Source organism: Antechinus flavipes, chromosome 2, assembly GCF_016432865.1.
Source record: "Antechinus flavipes isolate AdamAnt ecotype Samford, QLD, Australia chromosome 2, AdamAnt_v2, whole genome shotgun sequence".
NCBI classification, from domain to species: domain Eukaryota; kingdom Metazoa; phylum Chordata; class Mammalia; order Dasyuromorphia; family Dasyuridae; genus Antechinus; species Antechinus flavipes.
In genome coordinates, this window is record NC_067399.1 from 225,513,684 (window position 1) to 225,536,657 (window position 22,974).

The following is a 22,974-nucleotide window of genomic DNA, read 5'->3' on the forward strand; positions in this document are numbered from 1 at the left end:
GTGTCACAAGCAGAATTTAAATGGACACTTCCTAACTCCAAGGAAAATCCTCTAATGCTAAGCTACCCCTCTTAGAGAATGTGAGTTTAAATTATTGATTTCCAAAACAATAGCATCAATTAAACAATGTATATATCTAACCCTTTATTAGGATTGTTAAATCTTGAGCCATGTTTTTTCTGCACCTAGACAAGTGATGTTATTTAATCAGTTAGCCGTGTCTGACTCTTCCTGATCCCATTTGGAGTTTTCTTGGCAAGATATTGGAGTGGTTTGCCATTTTCTTCTCAACTCATTTTACAGATGAGGAAACTGAGGCAAATAGAGTTAAGTGACTTGCCCAAGTCACATGGCTAATAAGTGCCTGAGGCCGGATTTGAAATTTAGGAAGATGAGTCTTCTTGACTTCAAGCCCAGCATTATCTCCACTAAGAATAGTGAATCTGCCCCTCCCAGATGGATATTATCTGCCAAGGTGCAGATTGGCTACCCTAATTGCAAGTAGGCTAATTTCTATATATGTAACTTACTATATACTTATAGACATATGTTGACAAGGAAGTCAATTAGATGGCACCAGTCAAGTCAATAAGCATTTATTAAGACCTACCATGTGCCAGGGCATTGTGCTACACTCTAGGTACACAAGGAAAGGCAAAATCAGTCCCTGACTTTGAGAAGCTCACAAATTTATGATATTTTCATATGCAAACAATTATGTACAAAAATGGACAGGAAATATTGGAAATAATCTCAGAAGGAAGGCACTAATATTAAGGAAGAATGGGAAAATATTGGAGCAATGGTTTTCAGGGCCTTTGAGACACTCCAAGGAAGAGTCTGGAGGGTCAACTACAGCTCACAGCAATATTATAGAGATAGTTTTCAGATGAACATATAAGATTATATCATTCTGAGAAGATGATACAGGTTGATTATCTCTCTTAAATTTTCTAATACCCAAGGAATAGCTACATAGACACAAAGTATAGTAATAAAATAATGAAACTCATTTGCATCTGTAGTTCAGAAACTGGTCCTGGAAGTAGTTCATGAAAAGTCATTCCAATGTTGCTCTGAGCAATAATGGCATGAAAGCACTTATGTGACACTGTGGATAGCATGTTGGGTGCAGAGTCAGGAAGACTTGAGTTCAAATATACCCTCAAATATGTGATCCTAAGCAACATTTAACCTGTCTACCTCAGTTTCCTCAACTATAAAATGTAGCTTAAAATAGCACTTGTCTTTCAGGATTGTTGTGAGAATAAAATGAAATATTATTTTCAAAGCACTTTGCAAGCTTTAAAATGCTATATAAATGTGAGCTGTCATTAAAGGGATGACAATTGTTCAGATATATAGATTTTTCTATTTGACTATTTTTTTAAAAATCTCTTTATTTTATAGTTATATTTCCTCTCTCTTGGTAAGGTAGTTGACATTCTCATCTCTGAATGAACTCAACTTGAATTATGGTAAAGAAACAGACAAGGGCCTATGAGTAAAAACCAATAACTATTCCTATAATACCTTTCTTCCAGGAGCTAATAGAACCTTCCCTTAATGGACTTTGCCCTCCCTCAGAAGAAAGGTAAGTTGGAATTCTGAAAATATCAAGATCCTTTCTCTCCATCTGCAGAACACCAGTTCCATCACAAGTGGGCTATCCTATCAGACCCAGATGACATCTCAGCTGGACTGAAGGGCTATGTCAAGTGTGACATCGCTGTGGTGGGCAAGGGAGACAACATTAAGACTCCTCATAAAGCCACCGAAACAGAAGAGGATGACATTGAGGGGTGAGGATTCCCATCTCATCCCAATCCCCAGGGGTTCCCTGATTCCAGTCCTTCCTTTCCAACTGCTTGTAATCCAGCAGAAACATATTTCCCCCAGATTATGGCCCCAGAGTGTTTATCTGTCTTACCTCCCATGACATCCCTTCTACTTCAGCAGTCCCAGATAGCCATCGTCTGTTCCAAGGTTCCCCAAGGTTTCTCAGGTGCCTCAGCCAATGTCCTGGAGGTGACCCATAGCACGTAGCACCCCTCTCCTCCTCATCCTAGGCTTTCCTATCTGATTGAGAAAAGAGAGAAAGGGAAAAACACAAGAGCCCAGTGATTTTTACTCCATCTTCCCATAGACAGAGTGCTCAATTCTAAAGGCAAACCAAGCTATAGAGGGCAGCGATTTGGTATAGTGATACTAAAATCTGAGAATACTGAAGCAAACTAGTAGAGATGGCAGGACCTGAAACATATTTGGAACCTGGGTCTGGGGGGGGTCAAAGAATCTGGAACAAGGTGGGCAGAATAAAGATATAGCTCCTGAGTGAGGGGGAAAGGAGAACCTGGCTGCCACACCCCCAGCTGGATGTGCCGGCAGGAATTTACTGCTCCCCGAGGGGGTGCCCGCCGAGCGCCAGTGGGCCCGTTTCTATGTGAAGATATACCGGGCAGAGGGGCTGCCCCGCATGAACACAAGCCTCATGGCCAACGTGAAAAAGGCTTTCATTGGCGAAAACAAGGACCTTGTCGACCCCTACGTCCAAGTCTTCTTTGCTGGTCAAAAGGTATGTGGGGTGGGGAGTGCTCAGAATTTCAGTAGTTCAGTCAGTTAATAAACATTTATTAAGCATTGACTATGTGTCAGATGTTGTGCTAAGTGCTGGGGATACAAAGAAAGGCAAAAATAATACCCCCTGCTTTCAAGAAGCTCATGTCTAATGGGGGAGACAAGAAATAAACAACTATTACTACACAAGCTATATACAGTGGTATATAGAGGTAATCTCAGAGAGATAACCTCAGAAGAAAGACACTGATAGTTGGAAATGGGGAAGTTGGATGCTTAGATGATAAGTTAAGCAAGAGACCTAGTGGTTAGAGGAGGGCAGATAGGAAGCAAAGTCCTATATTTTATTTGTTCATTTGGAAGAGAGGGGGGGGGGAGATAGAGAGATAGACAGAGAGACAGACACAGATACACAGAGAGAGACAGAGATAAAGACAGAGAGACAGAGAGAGAGAGAAACAGAGACAGAGGCAGAGTGAGAGGGAGGGAAGGAGGGAGGGAAGAAGAGAGGAGAGGAGGGAGAGGAAGAGAGAGAGGAGAGAGGAGAGAAGAGAGAAGGAAAGAGAGAAGAGAGAGAGGAGGAGAAATAGAAGAGGAGAGAGACAGACAGAGAGAGACAGAGACAGACAGAGTGAGAGAGAGGGAGGGAGGGAAAAAGAAGGAGGAGGGAGAGGAAGAGAGAGAGGAGAAAGGAGAGGAGAGAGAGAGAAGAGAGAGAGAGAGGAGAAAAAGAAAAGAGGAGAGAGAGAGAAAGAGAGAGGGGAGGAGGGAGGGAGAGGAAGAGGACAGAGAAGAGAAGAGAGAAAGAGAAAAAGAAAGAAAGAGAGAAGAGAGAAAGAGAGAAGGTGAGAGAGAAAAAGAGAGAAAGGGGAGGGAGGGAGAGGAAGAGGAGAAAAGAAATGTACGTGTGTTTTGATAACCATGTTTCAATATAATTCATTTCTTCTATAAACCATGTTTCAATATAATTCATTTCTTCTATAGTCTTATATATTTTATTTTATGCATTTAAAAACATTATTCTGAAAAGAGGTCCATGGTCTTTATCAGATTGTCATGACACAAGAAAAAGGGTTTAAATTTTTTTTGCTCTAGAGTTAGGTCTGAAAAACAATAAAATGAAGAGTTTGAGAGATTAGGGAAAGAGAACATGTGGAGAAAGGGAAGACTGGAAAAGGGAAGGCCTGAGGATACAAAACCCCACAGAGCAGATTAGGAACACACTGGACCCTTGACATTTAGTTCAATTCAAGAAGAATTTATTAATCTCCTGCTCTATGCTAGGTAGTGTGCTAGGTGCTAGAGATACAGAAATAACAATAACATGAAAAGGAAACAATTCCTTTGGACGTGGCAATGACCTTGAAACACTACAGGAGTCAGATCCCCTAACTTCAAAGGGTGGGGAGACCACAGTGGCCAGAGAAGAATTAGGACAATAGCTGCGGGAGGTGCAGGAGGGAGGAAAATTGCATCCCCCTGACCCACCATCATCCCCATCTGGACAGGGCAAGACATCTGTGCAGAAGAGCAGCTACGAGCCCTTGTGGAATGAACAAATCGTCTTCACAGACCTGTTCCCTCCACTCTGCAAACGCATGAAGGTGCAGATCCGGGATTCGGACAAGGTCAACGACGTAGCCATTGGCACCCATTTCATTGACCTGCGAAAGATTTCCAATGATGGAGACAAAGGTCAGGGGCAAAAAGTGGGAGAGCCTAATGGCAGATAAGGAGCAAGGAGAAGGGATATGGATGAAATCATTGAATATCTAGATCCAAATCCCATCTCTGCCATTTACTAGTTGGGGCAAATCCTTACCTTTTCTTTTCCACTCTTTATGTTATATCACTCTGTCTTCACATCTTTTTATCAAAGAATAACCTCCCCCTTCCTCCTCTGCATAGAGGCCAGAGGATAGAGAGTTAGGAGGGTGAGGTGATGGAGAACAGCAAGCACCCTAGATTGGGCCTCCTTCCCAAGTGGGATCTGTGCGAGGTTTTCCCCCCAAACTCTCACTATCCCTCTTTCAGGCTTCCTGCCCACTCTGGGCCCAGCCTGGGTGAATATGTATGGTTCCACTCGCAACTACACCCTGCTAGATGAGCACCAGGACCTGAACGAGGGGCTGGGTGAAGGTGTCTCCTTCCGAGCCCGTCTGATGCTGGGTCTGGCTGTGGAAATACTGGACACTTCCAACCCTGAGCTCACCAGCTCCACCGAGGTGCAGGTGGAACAAGCCACGCCTGTTTCTGATGTGAGTCAAGTTGCCTCCAGGTTGCAACCCCTCTATGTCCTAAAGTCTCTTCCCATTTAGTCCCGTCCCAACCAAATCTCTCACTCCCTTTATGTTCTTCAAATGGGATTTTACCCACTCAGTAACCCAAGCTCTACTTCTTACATGTATTTTAGCCTAGTAGGGACCAGTCCTAACCACCTACTGGGTCTTGGGGATGTCTAGATGAGCCATTTTGTCCAAGACTAGCTTAGTTTTGGTCCCCAAGGGTGTCCCCTCCTGGAGCTCTGGTGCCAGTCCCCTGAATCATGCCAGGGCCTCCACATGGAGAACTGGCATCTTTGCTAGATGACCCTTCCACATCCTGAGCTTTCTCCATCCTCTGCCCAGAGGACCATTGAGAATACAGCTCTTCCCAAAAAGGGGATGGTTAAATGCTGAGAAATCCAAGTGAAGTTTCTCACCAGAATCCCTGAACCCTACCTTGCCATTCGTTGGTGTCTCTTAAGAGCTATAACTATCTCTGTGGATCTGGAGAAAGAACTCAGTCCCCAAACTGTGCAAACCTTGAAGTAAAGGTGGCAACCTCAGAATCCTGTCTGCCAAGTTTTAGATGTGAAGGGGAAATATATCTCCATTGAGAAGGTTTTGCTCATAGGAAGTTAGGAGATGCCCTGGTACGAGAACCTCTCTGCCCAGTCTGTGGCTCAGCAATACTTCACCCTACTTTCTCACCAGAGCTGCACTGGAAAAATGGAAGAATTCTTTCTCTTTGGGGCCTTCCTAGAAGCCTCCATGATCGACCGGAAGAATGGAGACAAGCCTATCACCTTTGAAGTCACCATAGGTCAGTACAGCACCAATGGGGTGACTTCCTAGCTCAAAACCCTACACATCAGTCCAAGCCCCCTTGTATTTCGCCTTCTTCTCTTCCCTTTATCTACTTACACATGTATAAATACATACCTGAAATGTGAAGGACTTTGGCCCTCCAGGGGAACAGAAGAGATGAATCATCTCTAGAACACTAGGAAAGGAAAGGATTTCTCCTTTAAAAAAGCTTGAGATCTCAGTCAAGGATGGGGAGGCAATTGCATAAAAATGGAGATCTCTCAGATTGGAACAGAAGTTTGGCCTTCAGGATGGGCTTCTGGGGAGAATAAATGACATGTTGGTTAAAATAAATGTTAGTATTTAATTGGGAGGAAGAGAGTGGGGAGGGGAAAAGGGAAGAAAAAAAGAGAGGAGAGCAAGAAGGAAAGAGAGAGGATAAGCAGACTCACATCCTCATTCAATACTGCTCTGCTACTTCCAAACTGATGAAATCATCTACCCAGCTCCCTTTCTTCCTCCTCTCCTATTCCCCTCAGCTCTCTCTTTCCTCCCAAAATCCTAGCATGATAGCTAGCTGGGAGGTCTGGAGTGATGATAGCCATCCATGGAACAATTTCAGTACTTCCTCTTCCCTTGCATGAAGGAAGCAGTCACAATGTTCTTATTCTGCTCCCAGGGAATTATGGCAACCAAGTAGATGGGATGTCTCGACCACAACGTCCAAGAAAGAAGGAGAGTGGGGACGAGGACGAAGTGGACCTGATCCAAAACTCCAGTGATGATGAAGGAGATGAGGGTGGGGATCTAGTGTCTGTCTCTTCCTCACCTCCTATGCGGCCCCAAGTCACAGATAGGTAAGACCTAAAAATGGGGAAGAGATTAGTAAGGGACTAGATGTTAGTGGTGGGAAGGGACACACCAGTCATGCCCTGCCTTCTGTATATGTCCCATTCACACCCCAGAACCTACCTACCCCACAGTAGTGCTCTCCTGCCTTCGTCCCTTCCTACTGGCACAGCAGATTGGACCATCCACCCTCCTTTCCAACTTTCCTTGCGGCTTCCTCCTCAGCTCATCCCCTTACTTCTGTCCTGTACCCCAGGAACTACTTCCACCTGCCTTACTTGGACCGCAAGCCCTGTATCTACATCAAGAGTTGGTGGCAGGACCAGCGTCGCCGCCTATACAATGCCAATATCATGGACCGTATTGCAGACAAACTGGTCAGTGCCCTTAGTGGGTGGCAGGGAAGGAAGCTGGAAGGGGATGGAAAGAAGACCAATGTGGTAGAACTCAAGTTCTAATCTAACTGCCACTAATTCACTGGGGAAGCTTGGGCAAGTCACCTCCACTTTTTTCTTAATCTGAAAAATGATGAGATTAGACTAGAGGGTTTCCAAGGTCTTTTTCAGCTCTGGAATTCTTTGATCTTCTTTCTGAAAATAGCCTAATTATAACATCCTAATGCTACCATTCCATGACAAGGATGGCAGGGCAGGTCCCTGCATTTCCAAAAATGCCTCTTGTCCCATTCTATCCTTTCATTCCCCAAAGTGAAAAGAAAGTTCTGAATGGAAAAGAATTTCAGAGTGGTAAGGGGAGATGAGATGATTCTATCTTGATACCCTCAGATACCAGAACAATGGAAAACATCAATAGGGAGGAGAGCTCAGTCAATGCTATGGTGGAACACAACAGACACTAGCATGGAGTCCATAGTTTTGATTCATTCATTTGAAAAAACACATCCCAATTTACCTTGTGATCCAATCCTTCATCCCAAAATGGAGAAGGTGTGAAAGGTACAAAGACTAAAACTTAAATCTCTTGTTCTGCTTTCTCCCCTAAACCCTCTCACCCAGGAGGAAGGTCTGAATGATGTACAAGAGATGATCAAGACAGAGAAGTCTTACCCAGAGCGACGGCTCCGAGGTGTTCTAGAGGAACTAAGCTGTGGCTGCTAGTGAGACAATGAACAGGGAGAGGGAAGGGGGCATCTAAGCAAAGGGAGATGGGAAATGGGGGTGAGGTAGGGAAGTCAAGGGAAGATAAATGGGAAAGGGGATAGTAGGAGTAGGGGATGGATACAGAGAACAAGACTGGACAACATGAAGCTGGGATGAGGGATGGAAAGAGACAGACATCCATATGGACCCAGGATAGATGTGGATAGTAGGGGTGAGATGAGTTCTGAGAAAGTTTGCTCAGACCGAGGTCCTGACTTTGTCTCTTGCAGTCGATTTGTCTCACTTGCTGACAAGGACCAGAGCCAATCATCTCGGACAAGACTTGACAGGGAGAGACTCAAGTCCTGCATGAGGGAGATGGTGAGGGCAGGAAGCTGTCCAAGGTCTGGGAAAGTGAAAGGGAAGAGTGGGGCATGAACCATTAAGGAAGAGGGTCTGAGGCGGGGGAAATGGGACTCCATGGGAGAAAAGCTAAGTAGGGACTGGACAGAACAGCTGGTCAGGATGTAAATAAAAGAAACTGAGGGAATTAGACCCAGAGGAGAGGGAGAAACAAATGAAGGGGGAGAAAGATTCCAACCAGGGTCAGCAGGCTCAGAGAAGGATTCTACCCATCCCAGGATCAGTCGTACAGGTAACTGGAGTCTTCCTGAGCTCATCACGAGGCTACCTTAACCTTGCCCAGACTCACCATTCTTCCTGAGTCCTTTCCCCAGGCCTCTGGGAGCCCCCTGTCTTTCACCCATCTTTTGCCACACACAGGAGAGCATGGGGCAGCAGGCTAAAGCACTGCGGGCACAGGTGAAGAGGCACACCGTGCGAGACAAGCTGAAGCTGGTTCAGAACTTCCTCCAGAAGCTTCGCTTTCTGGCAGATGAGGTAAAAGATCTGGAGAGTCCATTAGACAAGTATTGAAGGTATTCGTAGCCCAGCACTGCCTAGGTAAGGATAAGGTGCAACTTATGTCATTCCTACCCTCTAGTTGTCATAGTGGGAGTAAATGACAGACCCAGCATGCAAATTGTCTGACCTTGGACATCAGTTTCCTCATCTATTAAATAAAGAAATTGAACTAAATAACCTCTAAGGTCCCTTCTAATTATAATCTCATGAATCTGGAGAGCTTATAGTCAAGAACAGAAGATGACATACATGGTACTAAAAGTAACAAAACTTATATTTCTTAACCAAACATAACCAGAATGGGAGTTCTGTATTCACATGAATACAGAACTAGATTACTTAGCCTTCATTAGCCATTTTGCTCAAAATGGCAACAGTCCTTTCTTTTTTTCTTTATTTTTGTGTAACAAATTCATTTTATATTCAATTCATGGAACAATACATATAATACAATACAATACAATAAAAATACAATACAATAAATACAATACAATACAATAAAAAAGATCACATATGAATCTGCAAATCTACTACATACAATTTGATATTCCCTCAACTATACAACAAAGTTATCATATAAATTTCTTTTTTTCCCCTTTTTTCTCTCTCCCCAGTCCACCCCAGAGATGGCTACCAGTTGGACACAAATAGGTTTTTATATGTATGTATATGTGTGTATACACACATTCACACATACACACACATATATTCTATTTATTTAATTATTCTATACATATTCTATTTGACAGTTCTTTCCCTAACTGTCAGTTCTTTTTAATCTCTCTCCTGATGCCACCAGACCCTACTCAGTCTTGGCAGTCTTTGTAGAGACCTCCCCCACTTAATCTCCATAGTTCACTTTTAACTAAAAGATTGGACTCTTGAAAAGAACTTTATAATCACTAAAAAGCACAATTTGACTTCAGATGGTAGAATGGAAAGCAGTGGGTAGAAGTTAGAAAAAGACAAATTTAGGCGTGATATCAGAAAGTGCTCTCCCTCACAATTAGAATGATCCCAAAATGGAACTGGCTGCCTTGAGGTGGTGGGTGGTCTCCATCTTTAGAAGTCTTTGAGCAGAGGCTGAGGATATAATTTTCATAATTATATGAGGATTTTTTTTCAAATATGACTGGAAATAAAAGGATGCTATGATCCCTTCCAAATCTGAGATTCTACAATTCTGTGAAATAAGTCAAGACTGGGAGTTCCTAGAGGTCAGGGACTGTTTGTTGCTTTCCTTTTTACACTCACAATGCTTGGCATAGCACCAGGCATATAGTAGGTACTTTAAATTCTTGTTAATTTGACTTGAAAATAATATACACTTGGGGCAGTGAGGTGGTGCAGTAAATAGAGCACCAGCCCTGAAGTTAGGAGGACCTGAGTTCAAATCTGGCCTCAGACACTTAACATTTCCTGACTGTGTGATCCTAGACAAGTCACTTAACCCCAATTGCCTCAGGAAAAAAAAAAAATACACGCGCACACGTGCACACACACACACACATGAATTGCTATGTAATAAAGTAGGGAAAGAATGTTCTGAAACATCTCTAAAGTATTAATTCTTAAAGTAATACAGGATCATAGATTGAGAAATGGCGATTGACAATTCAGTGGACCAAAAGGACTACCAAAGCTATCTAGTCCAACTGTCTCTCATTTTAGAGATGAAAGAAATAAGTAGAGGTAAAATACCTTGCCTCAGGTCACATGTAGCAAGTAGCAAGATTGGGATTGACCAATTGCCATTCCTGAACTACTTGGACTGATCTCATCAAGCTTGTTAGAACATGTATTTCCAGTATCATCATATTATTCGTCTTTTCAAGTTCAAACCTGGTCCCCTCCCACCAACTTTCAGGATCAGTTTCCCATGAGCCATCAGTCCTTCACATTAACAAAGCTCCATACACTAATTGCAAGGAAGATGCTTTTGTCCACATACTGTGAGTTTAGTACATTCATGTTGTTATTACTCAAAACATCTGTGCAGCCTCTCTTTGAGGACATTTTGTTTAGATTATGTAGAAGCCCTACAAAAAAAATTGGATTTGTTGCTTTAAAGCAGAGGTTGTTAAACCTTGGATGCATAGACTTGGTTTTTAAAAAAATATTTTGATAATTATTTTAACATGATTGATTCCCTTACAATTCTGTGCATTTTATTTTATGCATTTAAAAACATTGTCATGAGAAGGGGTTGATAGGTTTTAACAGCCTGACAATGGGTTACATGATACAAAAAAAGATTTCTGACTAAAGAAGAATTAATTCTCCAAATGATTTACCTTTCTTATTTATCAAAGTTGAATTTGTTTTCACTCTAATCTTCTAGGACTCTGGACTCCTCTCACAGGAAAATCCCTGGATTTTCTTGGTCAAATATTCTATCTATCAATCATTCAATTAACAAACATTTATTCAACCATGTTATATGCCAGGCACTGTGTTAAATGCTAGAGATACAAATCAGTCCCTGGTCTTGAGAAGTTCACATTCTTACGGGTATGGAAAATAGTGGATACAAGATACATAAAAAGCAGAACGGACTCATTTAGCTTCTTTCCATTTCCCACAGTCCCAAGAAGGTGCCTTCTTCCTTTTTTCCTGTTCTTTTTCCAGCCTTGCCTCCCACCAACATGACTTGTTCCCTATCCATTCCCCCACTCCAAGCCCAGTTTCCTTTGTTCTATCTCACACTTTCCAACTCAAGGCCCCACTTTTTTTCCTCTCTCCATACAGCCCCAGCACAGCATTCCAGATGTCTTCATCTGGATGATGAGCAATAACAAGCGAATTGCTTATGCTCGGGTACCCTCCAAAGATGTGCTCTTCTCGATTGTGGAGGAGGAAGCTGGGAAGGACTGCGCCAAAGTCAAAACCTTATTCCTCAAGGTGCTGGGTGGGACTGAGGGGCGATGGGAAGGAGGGGGACTGAACCAAAACTCTCCTGAGTAGTTATGCATCTCATGCCTACTCCACCCCCAATCAATCATTAAGTAAATCAGCACTTACTATGAGCCAGGCACAGTGCTAATCCCTGGGAATATAAATATTGAGACAAACTGCTCTCAAAAAACTTGCAATCTAAGTTCATGAACATATATTCTCCATGGAATCTCAGCTCTGGCAGAAACTTTAAATTAGTTTATATTGAGAAGGTGAGAATTGGGAAGTCTGGAATCTTTTAGAAATATGAAAATCTATTAGCCTTTGCTTGAAGAGAAAAAGAATGGAAAACAGAGAAAGGTGGGCACATGTGGAAAGAATGGACTATCCTAGAGAATGACTATCTAATGAATTGGGTACCAGAATACTTAGGCACTGACCTTTCTGCTCCTGTCCACCCCCTCACAGTGTGACTGAATAGTGAGGTAGCTAAGTCTAGCCTAAACTTGGAGTCAGGAAGACTTAAAGGTGATGATGATGATAATATTATCCTCAGTTTACCTAATCTACAAGTTCTGAGAATGTACAAAGGGAAAGTTAAAGGATGGGAGGCAGGATTTTCTCTCTGTCCACTTCCTGCCCTCCCTTCTATTTATTCCCCATCCCATCTGGTGCCTTCTGGGAGTCCAGGCTAAAGGACACTGGATAGAGGAAGGGAAGGGGTGGCTGAACTCAGGTTATCCCTCAGTCACATGTTCTTCGTTACCCTTAGCTGCCAGGAAAAAGGGGCTTTGGCTCGGCTGGCTGGACGGTACAGGCCAAGCTGGAGCTATACCTGTGGCTGGGTCTCAATAAGCAGCGGAAAGACTTCCTGTGTGGCCTGCCCTGTGGCTTTGAGGAGGTCAAGGCAGCCCAGGGCCTGGGTCTACAATCCTTCCCCCCCATCAGCCTCTGCTACACCAGTGAGTGTGCCCCTTGAAGGGTCTCTGTGAGTGACTTCCCCTCAGTCCCCTCAGTTAGCTCTCCTACACCTTCCCATGGCAGATTCCTAGGAACAGCTCCGCTCAGTTGCCTATAGAGCCTCTGGAAAGGTCCGTGCTCAGCTTAGCTTATTCTCCCAGAGCAAGTAAAAGTCTTGCACCCCAATCCCTTCCTCCCTACCCCTGCTAAAACTTGTCCAGACTCCTCACCAAAGGGAGGGCAGTAGCCAGATCTGTGGAGTTGGAGAAAGCTCTATCCAGGTGGGAGGGAAGCAGAAAACCAGCACTACAGTCCTGCACATTCCCCCGGGGAGAGGGCAGCATTTGGGGCCCTCTGAGCCTCAGGACCTTGCTTCTCTGTCCCTCCATCCCCATCTAGAGAAGCAGGCGTTCCAGCTCAGAGCTCACATGTATCAGGCTCGAAGCCTCTTTGCCGCGGATAGCAGTGGCCTCTCAGACCCCTTCGCCAGGGTCTTCTTCATCACTCAGAGTCAGTGCACTGAGGTGAGATGTCTGAGAGGGGACCCTCCCTGGGAAGAGAAAGGAGACAGCCAGCCAGCTCCAAAAGAGGACTAGAGGAATATGAAATACATAGACAGGATGTAATATGTTGGTTCTAGGGATAAAAACTCACACATCAACTAATTCCTTTGGGGAGTTTGGGAGAAGGACAGCGAGGGAGCAGCTTTGCAGGTAGCTATGGGCCCAAGACTGTATCAGCTACCTGTACTAATAACCATTATTAAAGGCTGTTAAATTTTGCTGAAGTTAAATTTAATACAACCCAAATTGGGGAGACATTTGTTTGTTTTGCTGAAGGGTTAGGGAGGGAAACTCTAAAATTCAGTTCTGAATCTTTACAGAGCCTGAAATTCAAGAGTAGGTAGCTATGGCTTTCTCCCAAGTGAGACCCCCTTGATTTCTGACTTTCGCCCTGTGTTTCAGGTTTTAAATGAGACTCTGTGCCCAACCTGGGACCAGATGCTGGTATTTGACAACCTGGAGCTATATGGAGAGGCCCATGAGCTGCGGGATGATCCCCCCATCATTGTCATTGAAATATATGACCAGGACACTATGGTATATGCTATGGAAAGAGGCAGGGACCAGGGGGCTCTTTTAACATCAGCCCTTTATCTGACTCATCCGCTGCCACAACCATCACTGACTACCAAATATCCTGATATGGCTCCTGTCACACCCTGGAATTGGACTATGGTTCATTCTTAAGCACACACTTTGTTCAGTTGCCCAGTTCTCAAGACAGCTAGCCACCTTAACTCCCAACACCACAATCTTTGAAGCTCTTGCCTACTCACACTGAAAGAAGAAGTCTGTTTCCTATCCCTGAGCTAGATGCTTCTCCATCCCCTCCCCTTCAACTGAAGTTCCTTGAGGGAAATGGAGTAGGGCTGTCCCTAAGGATCTCTCCTAGTCCATGTCAGAGGTTTCTTCCTTCTCCTCCTATATAAAATTAAAGAATTGAACTAAATGATCTCTAAAATCCATTTCAGCTCTAAATCTGTGATTCCAAATCTTTGATTTGGGTCAGACATGGCAGGAAACTTCAGGGATGGACAGGAACACTAGAATCAGCCCCTGGTTCAAATTCCAATTCTCTCTTTGATCTTGGGCAAATCATTTAACCTCAACTTCAGTTCCCTTCTCTGAAAAACGGGAATGTTACCTTCCTTGACAACTCCACAAGTTTACTAGAAGAATCAAATGTAATGATTAATAAAGTGCTTTGTAAACCCTAAAGTATCGTGCACTTTTCAGCTACTCAGGGAATCCTGGAGCTGGACATCCTACTACAATCATATGGGAATGCCCCCAGTGCCTACCTTCATCATCCATGCATGTGTCTGTGCCTAAGCCCTGGGCACATTGCACCAGTTCTGACCTGTCACCCACAGGGGTCTCTTAGCACAAGCCCAGTCCTCCGGCAGTGGGAGGCAACCAAAGGCAAACCTTTCTTCAGGTCCAGACTTGAACCAACATCCCCTCCCCTCTCTCCTCTGCTCAGGGGAAGGCGGACTTCATGGGCCGGACCTTTGCCAAGCCGGTGGTGAAGATGGCAGATGAGGATTACTGCCCACCCCGATTCCCTCCGCAGCTGGAGTATTACCAGATCTACCGGGGAAACGCCACCGCTGGGGACCTGCTGGCTGCCTTTGAGCTGCTGCAGGTAAGGAGGAGTCCAGGTAGAGAGGAAAAACTGTAAGGGCCAAGGCTTCAGTGAACGTTGCAGGGGACGTAGCCCAGCATCCCCAGGACAAAACCAGAACAAAGAGCCCTGGGTCTCCGAGGATTCCTGAGAGGGGCCTAGTAATCAGCTCCAGACTAGAGGGCCAGGGGGGAAAGATGATTTAGGCTTCCCTTTGCACAGTAATTTCAGAAGGGGCTTTCTGCACTGTTTATTTTCTCCTGGAGAAAAGTCCTCCTCTTGTCCTGGGTGCCCCCTCAAGAGACCAGGGATGAATGCCTGCAGTTTTGTCCCAGTGCCCTGAAATCCAGAGGAGCCCTTACAGCACTCTGCCCTTCAGCAACATTCTGAGTCCAGCTTGGCCCAAGCTGGCAAGGATTATTAGTGAAAGGGCAAGGCTGCCCGCTCCCACCTACCTGGCCCCCCCTACCCCCACCACTGCCTGAAGCAGCCTTCCAGGGTCACCACAGGTACGCATGTTTGAGTACATGCAATACCTGCACATGTAAATGCACACCCATCCTATACACATACAGCTACACCTAGGTGCAGGTACATCCGTACAGGTACCCATGTATTCCTAGTGTATACACAGCACATGTGTGAGTATCAACTTACAAAACATACACACACATTATGTACATATACAACTACATATACAATGTACTCTAAAAAAGGGTTGTTCACTTAAGTGTTCATGCATGTGCACAGTGTAAGACCAAATTCCTAGCGAAACCTGTGTACACATGTAAACTGTACTAGAACTCATGTACAGTGCCTAACTGCAAAACATAGACACACATTAAATAACATGCACGTTACAAAATGCCTTTTGCAAGTATTGCATCATATATATACACATTTACGTGTACACAGTAAAATGCACACATGCATTCTGCTCTACATGTACACTCATTGTACACACAGTACATATATGCACCTACATTTACATGCTCTGGCCTGATGTATGTGCTTGTGTGTAGATTGGACCGGCAGGAAAGGCTGATCTACCTCCCATTAATGGCCCCGTGGACACGGACCGAGGCCCCATTATGCCCGTGCCCCTTGGCATTCGGCCTGTGCTCAGCAAGTATCGGATTGAGGTAACAACAACAAACATCGGATAATAAAAGGATAATAAAACACAGATATTGTAAAATTTATAGTTTTCCAAGTCAATACACATAGGCAAAGAACCCTGTTTCTGTTCAACTTTGACACCACTGTTCTAATGAAAAGTCTGGAGAAAATCCAAGTGGAAGCAAAGAGACCAAGGGAAATTAGTGTCTATATACACAAATATTAGACTTCTTCTAGGGACTGAAACAGTCCCAATTTGGTCTTTGTATCCCCTGTGTCTAGTATCCAGTACAGAGCAGTGTCTATAGCACATAGACTAAATGCTTGTTCATTGATTCCTTCACTCACCTCATTAGACTCCAGCATTAGTGCATCTGAAATCTTTTCATCATATCTCTTTTCCATTGGCTCACTTCTCTTGATCTCTTTCCCCCAACTTGGATTTTCTCCAGATCCTCATTAGCTACCTGGGTAGGTAGTACAAGGAAAAAGGCAGAGAATCATAGAGAACACAATGTGTCAGGTCTGTGAAGACTATAGAGACCATCTAGTGCAATACCTTTTTTGTAGACCAGCAGAGAAGAAGAATATTTATTCCCCTATGATGCTGGACTCATGATCCTAGACACATGGCCAGTTAGACTCAGCAGGAGCAGGTTTTCCTGCTCCAAAACTAGTGTTGTTTTCACTTGGGCTGTGCTTCCCAGGCAATTCTGCCTCTCTATCCCTCCCCAATGCTCCCATCTGGTCCAGATGCTACCTCCATTTCCCCTGTATCCTTCCCAGGTGCTCTTCTGGGGTCTCCGAGACCTGAAACGAGTGAATCTGGCCCAGGTGGACCGGCCTCGAGTGGATATTGAATGTGCAGGCCGAGGGGTGCAGTCATCCTTGATCCATAACTATAAGAAGAACCCCAACTTCAACACCCTTGTCAAGTGGTTTGAAGTAGTGAGTAGGGGCTCAGAGTTTTAAGTTGAGGGGAAAAGGAGGAGCAAAGGGATATGAAATAGAGAATTGAACTGAATCATCAATTAGGATATGGAGGATATGGGGGCCAGTTATTCTAAACCCATAATTTTACAGAGGAGAAAACCCAGAGAGGTGATATGGCTACATGACAAGAAGCTGAACAGAGAATAAAGTGTTAAAGGCAGGATTTGAACTCAGATCTTCCTGTCTCTAATGCTCTATCTACTGTGCCATCTAAAGTCTAGATGGGGCCAAGGGTGAAGAAGGGAGTGTTCCCAGATTCTTACTCCAGGCTCTCAGTTCCCTTCCCATTCTAACCCAGGACCTTCCAGAGAACGAGTTATTGCATCCTCCACTCAATATCCGGGTAGTAGACTGCCGAGCTTTTGGCCGATACACCTTGGTGGGCTCCCATGCTGTCAGTTCCCTTCGTCGGTTCATCTATAGACCCCCTGACCGCTCTTCTCCCAGTTGGAACACCTCAGGTACCAATCGCCCTTAACCCAAATCCTGTCACTCTACTACCGACAATAATATTTGCTCAAGCCCTGACCCCAATTCATCCCTCTCTCTTACTCTTCAACCAATTGGCCACCCTAATTCCAAAATCTTAAAGCCTGTGGTCTAGGAATTGAGGGGGTCTAGAAGGTGAAAGATAGAGGGGAGACGATTGAACTTTGGGCCCAAAAGTTGAACATAGGACAACCGTTGGAACCCTGTATTTAGAGAACCTGTTCCTCCTTAATTCTGTCCCAACTGATCTTTTCTCCTTCTTGAACCTGAGTCCTTGCCATCTCCTCTAGTCCTGCAGTGGGCTATTAGCCCATTTCTCCAATTTCTGTTCCCTACCACTCTTTGATACTTCCTCTCCTGCTTGGAGCTCCTGACAGACAGCTCTAGAACCTTGCTCCATCCCTCCTCCATCCTCCTCCTTCCTTTTATTGCTATCACTGTTTTCCTCTCTTTCCTGTCTATCTGTTTCCTACTCCAGTTGGGCTGTGCAGGGGGGGCCGGGTGCTGTCCAACGGGGGTCCCTGCTACCATCCTACAGGGGAGATCGTGATCAACATGGAACCTGAGGCTCCAGTCAAGAAACTGGAGACCATGGTGAAACTAGATGCGGTAAGACCTTCTACCCCAGGAGCCCCCCTGACTTGGCTCTATGGGTGTCTGGGTGCATGTGCATGTAATTTCTCAATAATTACCATGTTTTTCCAAATACAGACAGTACTTACACATACACACACACACATACACACATACACACACACACACACACACATACACACACATCTAGCTTATACATAACCTGACAACAATCTATGATTTTTATTATTGTGCAGTGTTTTCACCTATATCTATTTTTTCCTTTAAAAGACCACAATAGGAATATAACCTATAATCAGAGGTGACCCATGTTCTGCCTTCAATAGGATTTATAATAAGCCTTCAATAATACTTTCTTTCCTGTTGCACCACAGTATAATGAGACACCAAGCAGTATCATGTGGAACATTCCCAGTGAAGGATTACATGGTAATAGTCCAAAAATAATCCTAAACCATCTACTATACATAGAAGGGTTCATGAGCATGAGGACAATTTTATCCTAATACCCAATGCTAGAATTCAAAGCAAGCCCCAAAGCACTGGGGATCTGGAGAAGGAGATAAATCCTATTTAAAGATACCCATTTAGATCCTTTTAAGTGCCCAACTCCCTCCCTGCTTTGGTTCCTACCAGTTACTCACAAGGTAGCAAGAGTAGGGATTGTGAGGATGTGTTAGCATCTGCTTATGCTCTAGGATTACTGGAGTATAAGTATATATTCTTAATCTTAAGACTGCTGCCTAGAATTTTCTTCTACTATTGAGTCAGCCGAGGGGAAGGAAAACTTTCTTGCATCATCAGACCAACTAGTAATGGTGTAACAACCAAATGAACCCACCACTGACTGATCTTATGTTGACTAACAACACTGCTTGCCAACTTTTTTATTCAATCATTTAAGTCATTTAACCCTATTTGTCTCCATTTCTTAATCTATAAAAAAGACTGGAGAAGGAAATATTAGTATTTTTGCCAAGAAAACCACAAACAGGGTCATGAAGAATTAGACATGACTAAAATGACTGAAGAACAGCAACAAGTTTGAGGCATCTAATAGATCATTCAAGTTACAGGTTATAATAAAGGAGACTTGCTATATGGAAGAACTTCTATCAATTAGAACTGTCCAAAAATAATGGGCTGCTTCAGAACCTTTCCACATTTCTTCATATTCCTCTCTTCTCCACTCCTTCACAAACTTCAGTTTTCTGAACGAGGTAACCGTCTTTGCTAGGGTCTCTAAAGCAACTTTAATAGTAAGTCAAAAGAAATGGGAAAAGCGAAAACCAAAATTCCAGGATTATCACATCATGAAACATGGAATCTAAGCTAAAAGTGTCCCTATCATAATTGGCTGGTACAATTTCTGTGGTTAATTAGCCCATTTCCTATCTTGCTAGTCTCATGACCAAGTCCAGTTCAGGACAAATCGAATAGTCAAGCTGCCTGGAGAAAGATACTGTCCATATCCTTACCTCTCTCAAATAAAGATACTCATTTTCAAGGATATTCATTCATTCATTCATTTCGACCCTTCTCGCCCCTCCCACCAAATTTTCCTTGGTCAACTTTTTCATTCAGCATTCTTCCTTACACTAGTAAGGCACCACCCACTTAGTCAAATTATCATTTATATTATCTTCCTCTTCTCCCACAGTGGACTAGTTCAAAGGATTTTAGATAAAAAATTGGAAGGCCAGTGAATCCTCCCCTCATTTCACAAACAAGGAACTAAGGATGAGAGAGAGGAATTAATTTGAAACCATGGAATCACAGATTTTAGAGCTAAAAGAGACCTGAAGTCACCTACTCCAACTCCTTATTTTATAGAGGAGGAAACTGGAACCCAGGGAATTGATTTCCCAAATGTCAAATAGGCAAAGAGTATCATAGGGATATATGTGAGAAGCCCTATGTAGAATCACAATATTCTATATAGATTACAAGGTCTTTCATTAGCCCACTTGGGAAATAAGCCATCACTTACACATCCTCTGTTTTAGCTGTATACATATATAAATATGATAAGTTCTTAACAATCCCTGGTAAGGAATTAGAGAAAACATAAAGATAATTTTTAAAAACCTTTCTGTTCTGTTTACTTTGGGGTTGTTGTTGTTTTAAATTTCTATTTCCAATTCTAAATTCTTTCCCTTCTTTTGGTCCCTTCCCAACTCATTGAGAGGGCAAGAAATATGATACTCATTATATAGCTAAAGCCAAAGTATGTAGATAATTGAACCCTACTAAAAATCACTTGAAGTCCACCTCCATTTAATATTCATTTCAATTTTTTTCTTCCAAACTAGGTAAGATATAATTTAATTTATAAATAGCTGAAAAGGAAACTATTTACAAGTCCCTAAAATAGCACACTATTGTTGATACAAAATCTATCATCTCTGCAACTTTGTTGCAGTATCCTGTGTGTAGCCCACAAGAACTGTGTACACACCTGCCTGTCCAATCTCTCACTTCTGTGATCTATCTGTGCCTCTGCTACTGCCCTCAGCTTTGTATCCCAAGTGGATAACTTTGTCTTTGCTTCCTGTGACATGCCTCCCAGAGCTCTGATGCTGTCGTCAAGGTTGATGTGGTGAGTTTGGGTCCTGATGGGTACCAGAAGGAATTGGCTGAGGACTAAAGTTTGTGAGATGAGTGTTGAAATCTGGTATCTCAGCCTAAGAAGCTGGGGTTGGATACAGTGGGGCCCTCATCCCCTAAACACCATAGCCCCAGAAATCCTAATACTACTGCATAGACTCGGTATCTTCCTGGGCTGGAGTAACCCAGTAGATAAGATGATAGAGGATATATAATCCAGCCCATTCCTGGCAGAGACACTGCTGGGAGAGATTCTCCAGAGGTAAACAAGAAAAAACTGTATCCCGAAGCTCTGGCCAGGCTAGATCTGAACTCAGAGTCTGAAAGACCTGAGCCTGAACAAATCATCTCTAAAAAGGAGCTTGGTCCCAATGGCCTCTGTTTCCTTCCAGCCCAGAATCCAGCACAGTGACTGGCACATAGTGGATGTTTAATTGATACTGGTTGACTGACAGATTGACTAACTCCAGGATCCTCTAATTTCCCTCATCACTTGCAGACAGAGGAGGAGAAGGACAAAAAGAAGAAGAAGAAGAAAGGAACAGCAGAGGAACCAGAAGAGGAAGAGCCAGATGAAAGCATGTTGGATTGGTGGTCTAAATACTTTGCATCTATTGACACCATGAAAGAGGTAAAAGACTCCAGGAAAGGGGCTGGGGCTGGGCAGGTGAGACTTGCCTCAACTGCTAACCAGATCAAGGACTTCTTCAATATTCAATCCAGATCATTGAGCTTCTCATCTCCTCACCCAACTTGCTCATTTCCACCTCAATACATAATTCTTTGTGTCCTACTTCATATTCTCCAAACCAATTGGTATTCTTTTTGAGGTAGGGAACTTAGGATTTAGAGGCAGCTAGGTGGGGCAGTGAATAGAGCACTGGTCTGAAAGTTAGGAAAGTTAGGACTTAGGCATGTCACTTAATGATTGACTCAAAAAACAACAAAAGAACCTATGATTTTGTCAGTATAAAGACTTCACAATATGAAGTCTTTCCACTGATACAGATCAGCAGCTCCTTTGCAACTTATAGTCTTAAAGAGAGTTGTCTGGGAGCACTAAAAGGTTAATTAACTTGTCCATAGTCAGTGAATCAGAGGCAGGTCTTTTTAAAATTAATTAATTATTAATTTCCCCAAGTAACATTCAAAACAATTTTTTTTACAATTGTCTTAAAGATTTTTGAGTTCTAGGTTCTTTCCCTTATCCTCAACCACAATTAAGAAACTACATGTGAAATTATGCAAAACATTTCTTAAAAGTGAAGTTGTGAAAGAAAACATGGGTTTCCTACCCTAATGAAAATAAAAACCTTCAAGAAAAATTAAGAAAAATATTTTTTTTTAAAAAAGAAAGAGAAATAGAGAATTCTGCAACTCAGACACAATCAATTCCTTCTGTAGGTATGGATAAGATTTTTCATCATAAATCCTTTAGAGTATTTGTGGATGGTTGCACTACTAAGAATAACAAAGTCATTTACAGCTGGTAATCCCAGAACATTGCTATTACTTTGTATACAATATATTTAATTTTTTTTACATGGTAGACTTTCCAAGTTTTTTTTCCCCTTAGAGCCCTACTCATCATTTCCCAGAAAACAAAATTATTCCATGCCAAACACATACCACAGTTTATTGGCCATTCCCCAAATGATGGGCAGTCTCTCAATTTCTCAATTTCTCATGTCTGAGAAAAGAGCTGCTATGAAAATAGCAGTCATTTTCCTTTTTTTTTTTTTTTTTCTGTTTTCTCCCCAAATCTCTTTTGGTATTCATGCCTAGTAATGGTGTTGTTAGGTCAAAAGATATGCATGAATTTGCAGCCCTTTGGGCACAGATCATATCTTTTGATCATTTATCAATTGGGGCATGGCTCTTATTTTTTATAAATTTGACTCAGTTCTCTCTGTTTGAGAAATGAGGCCTTATCAGAGAAACTTGCTTTAATTTTTTTTTACAATTACTATTGATAATTGTATACCCCCCACCATTTATTCTTTCTCTCCTTTTACCCTGTCCCTTCTCCAAAGTGTTTTACTACTGAGCACTCCCTCTCTCTTTTATTATCCTTCCTCCTTACTAAATTCCATTCCTCTCCTATTTTCCTGCAGGGTAAGATAGATTCCTACACCCATATTGAGCATTTGTTACTTCTATTTGAGCTAATTCTGTTGAGAGTAAGGTTCACTCTCTTATTCTTTCTTCCTCTTCTTCTCTCCACTTCTTGCCTCTTTTTTATGACAGATAATTTGCACCATTCCACTTCTCCCTTTCCCTTTCTCACAGTATATTCCTCTCATACCTCTTAATTTCATCATTAAAAAAAAAAGATATTATCTATTGGGTTACTTGCCATCTAGGGAAGAGAGTAGGATAAGAGAGGGGAACATTTTGGAACACATAGTTTTGCAATGGTGAATGTTGAAAATTATCCACGTATATATTTTGAAAATAAAAAGCTTTAATTAAAAAATTTTTTAAAGATATCATCCTTTCATATTCAACTCAAATCTATCCCCTCTGTCTACATATACTCCTTCTAATTGTCATAATAATAATGTCTTAATGAGTTACAAGTATCATCCTCCCATATGGGAATATAAACAGAT

The 22,974-nt window shown here is 42.8% G+C and overlaps 1 protein-coding gene and 1 long non-coding RNA gene across 6 annotated transcripts in view; one reads left to right on the plus strand and one right to left on the minus strand.

Annotated features, from left to right (window-relative positions):
* Positions 1-22,974, plus strand: part of OTOF (otoferlin) — a 171,374-nt gene that overhangs the window by 128,818 nt on the left and 19,582 nt on the right. For all 5 annotated transcript variants that reach the window (XM_051976329.1, XM_051976326.1, XM_051976328.1 and 2 more), the window contains 21 exons: positions 1,643-1,802; positions 2,389-2,575; positions 4,086-4,272; positions 4,612-4,835; positions 5,553-5,661; positions 6,325-6,502; positions 6,751-6,871; positions 7,511-7,611; positions 7,885-7,975; positions 8,378-8,494; positions 11,267-11,419; positions 12,186-12,375; positions 12,773-12,897; positions 13,339-13,473; positions 14,420-14,581; positions 15,583-15,702; positions 16,466-16,627; positions 16,971-17,133; positions 17,640-17,770; positions 20,325-20,354; positions 20,862-20,993. In XM_051976329.1, the coding sequence (XP_051832289.1) occupies positions 1,643-1,802; positions 2,389-2,575; positions 4,086-4,272; positions 4,612-4,835; positions 5,553-5,661; positions 6,325-6,502; positions 6,751-6,871; positions 7,511-7,611; positions 7,885-7,975; positions 8,378-8,494; positions 11,267-11,419; positions 12,186-12,375; positions 12,773-12,897; positions 13,339-13,473; positions 14,420-14,581; positions 15,583-15,702; positions 16,466-16,627; positions 16,971-17,133; positions 17,640-17,770; positions 20,325-20,354; positions 20,862-20,993 (2,978 nt within the window). The remainder of the gene's footprint in view (positions 1-1,642; positions 1,803-2,388; positions 2,576-4,085; positions 4,273-4,611; positions 4,836-5,552; positions 5,662-6,324; positions 6,503-6,750; positions 6,872-7,510; positions 7,612-7,884; positions 7,976-8,377; positions 8,495-11,266; positions 11,420-12,185; positions 12,376-12,772; positions 12,898-13,338; positions 13,474-14,419; positions 14,582-15,582; positions 15,703-16,465; positions 16,628-16,970; positions 17,134-17,639; positions 17,771-20,324; positions 20,355-20,861; positions 20,994-22,974) is intronic.
* Positions 1,809-6,318, minus strand: LOC127548767 (uncharacterized). The gene is made up of 3 exons (XR_007950467.1): positions 5,781-6,318; positions 4,152-4,241; positions 1,809-2,079 (listed from the first exon to the last, which is right to left on the minus strand). It is a non-coding gene; the product is annotated as an uncharacterized LOC127548767 (long non-coding RNA).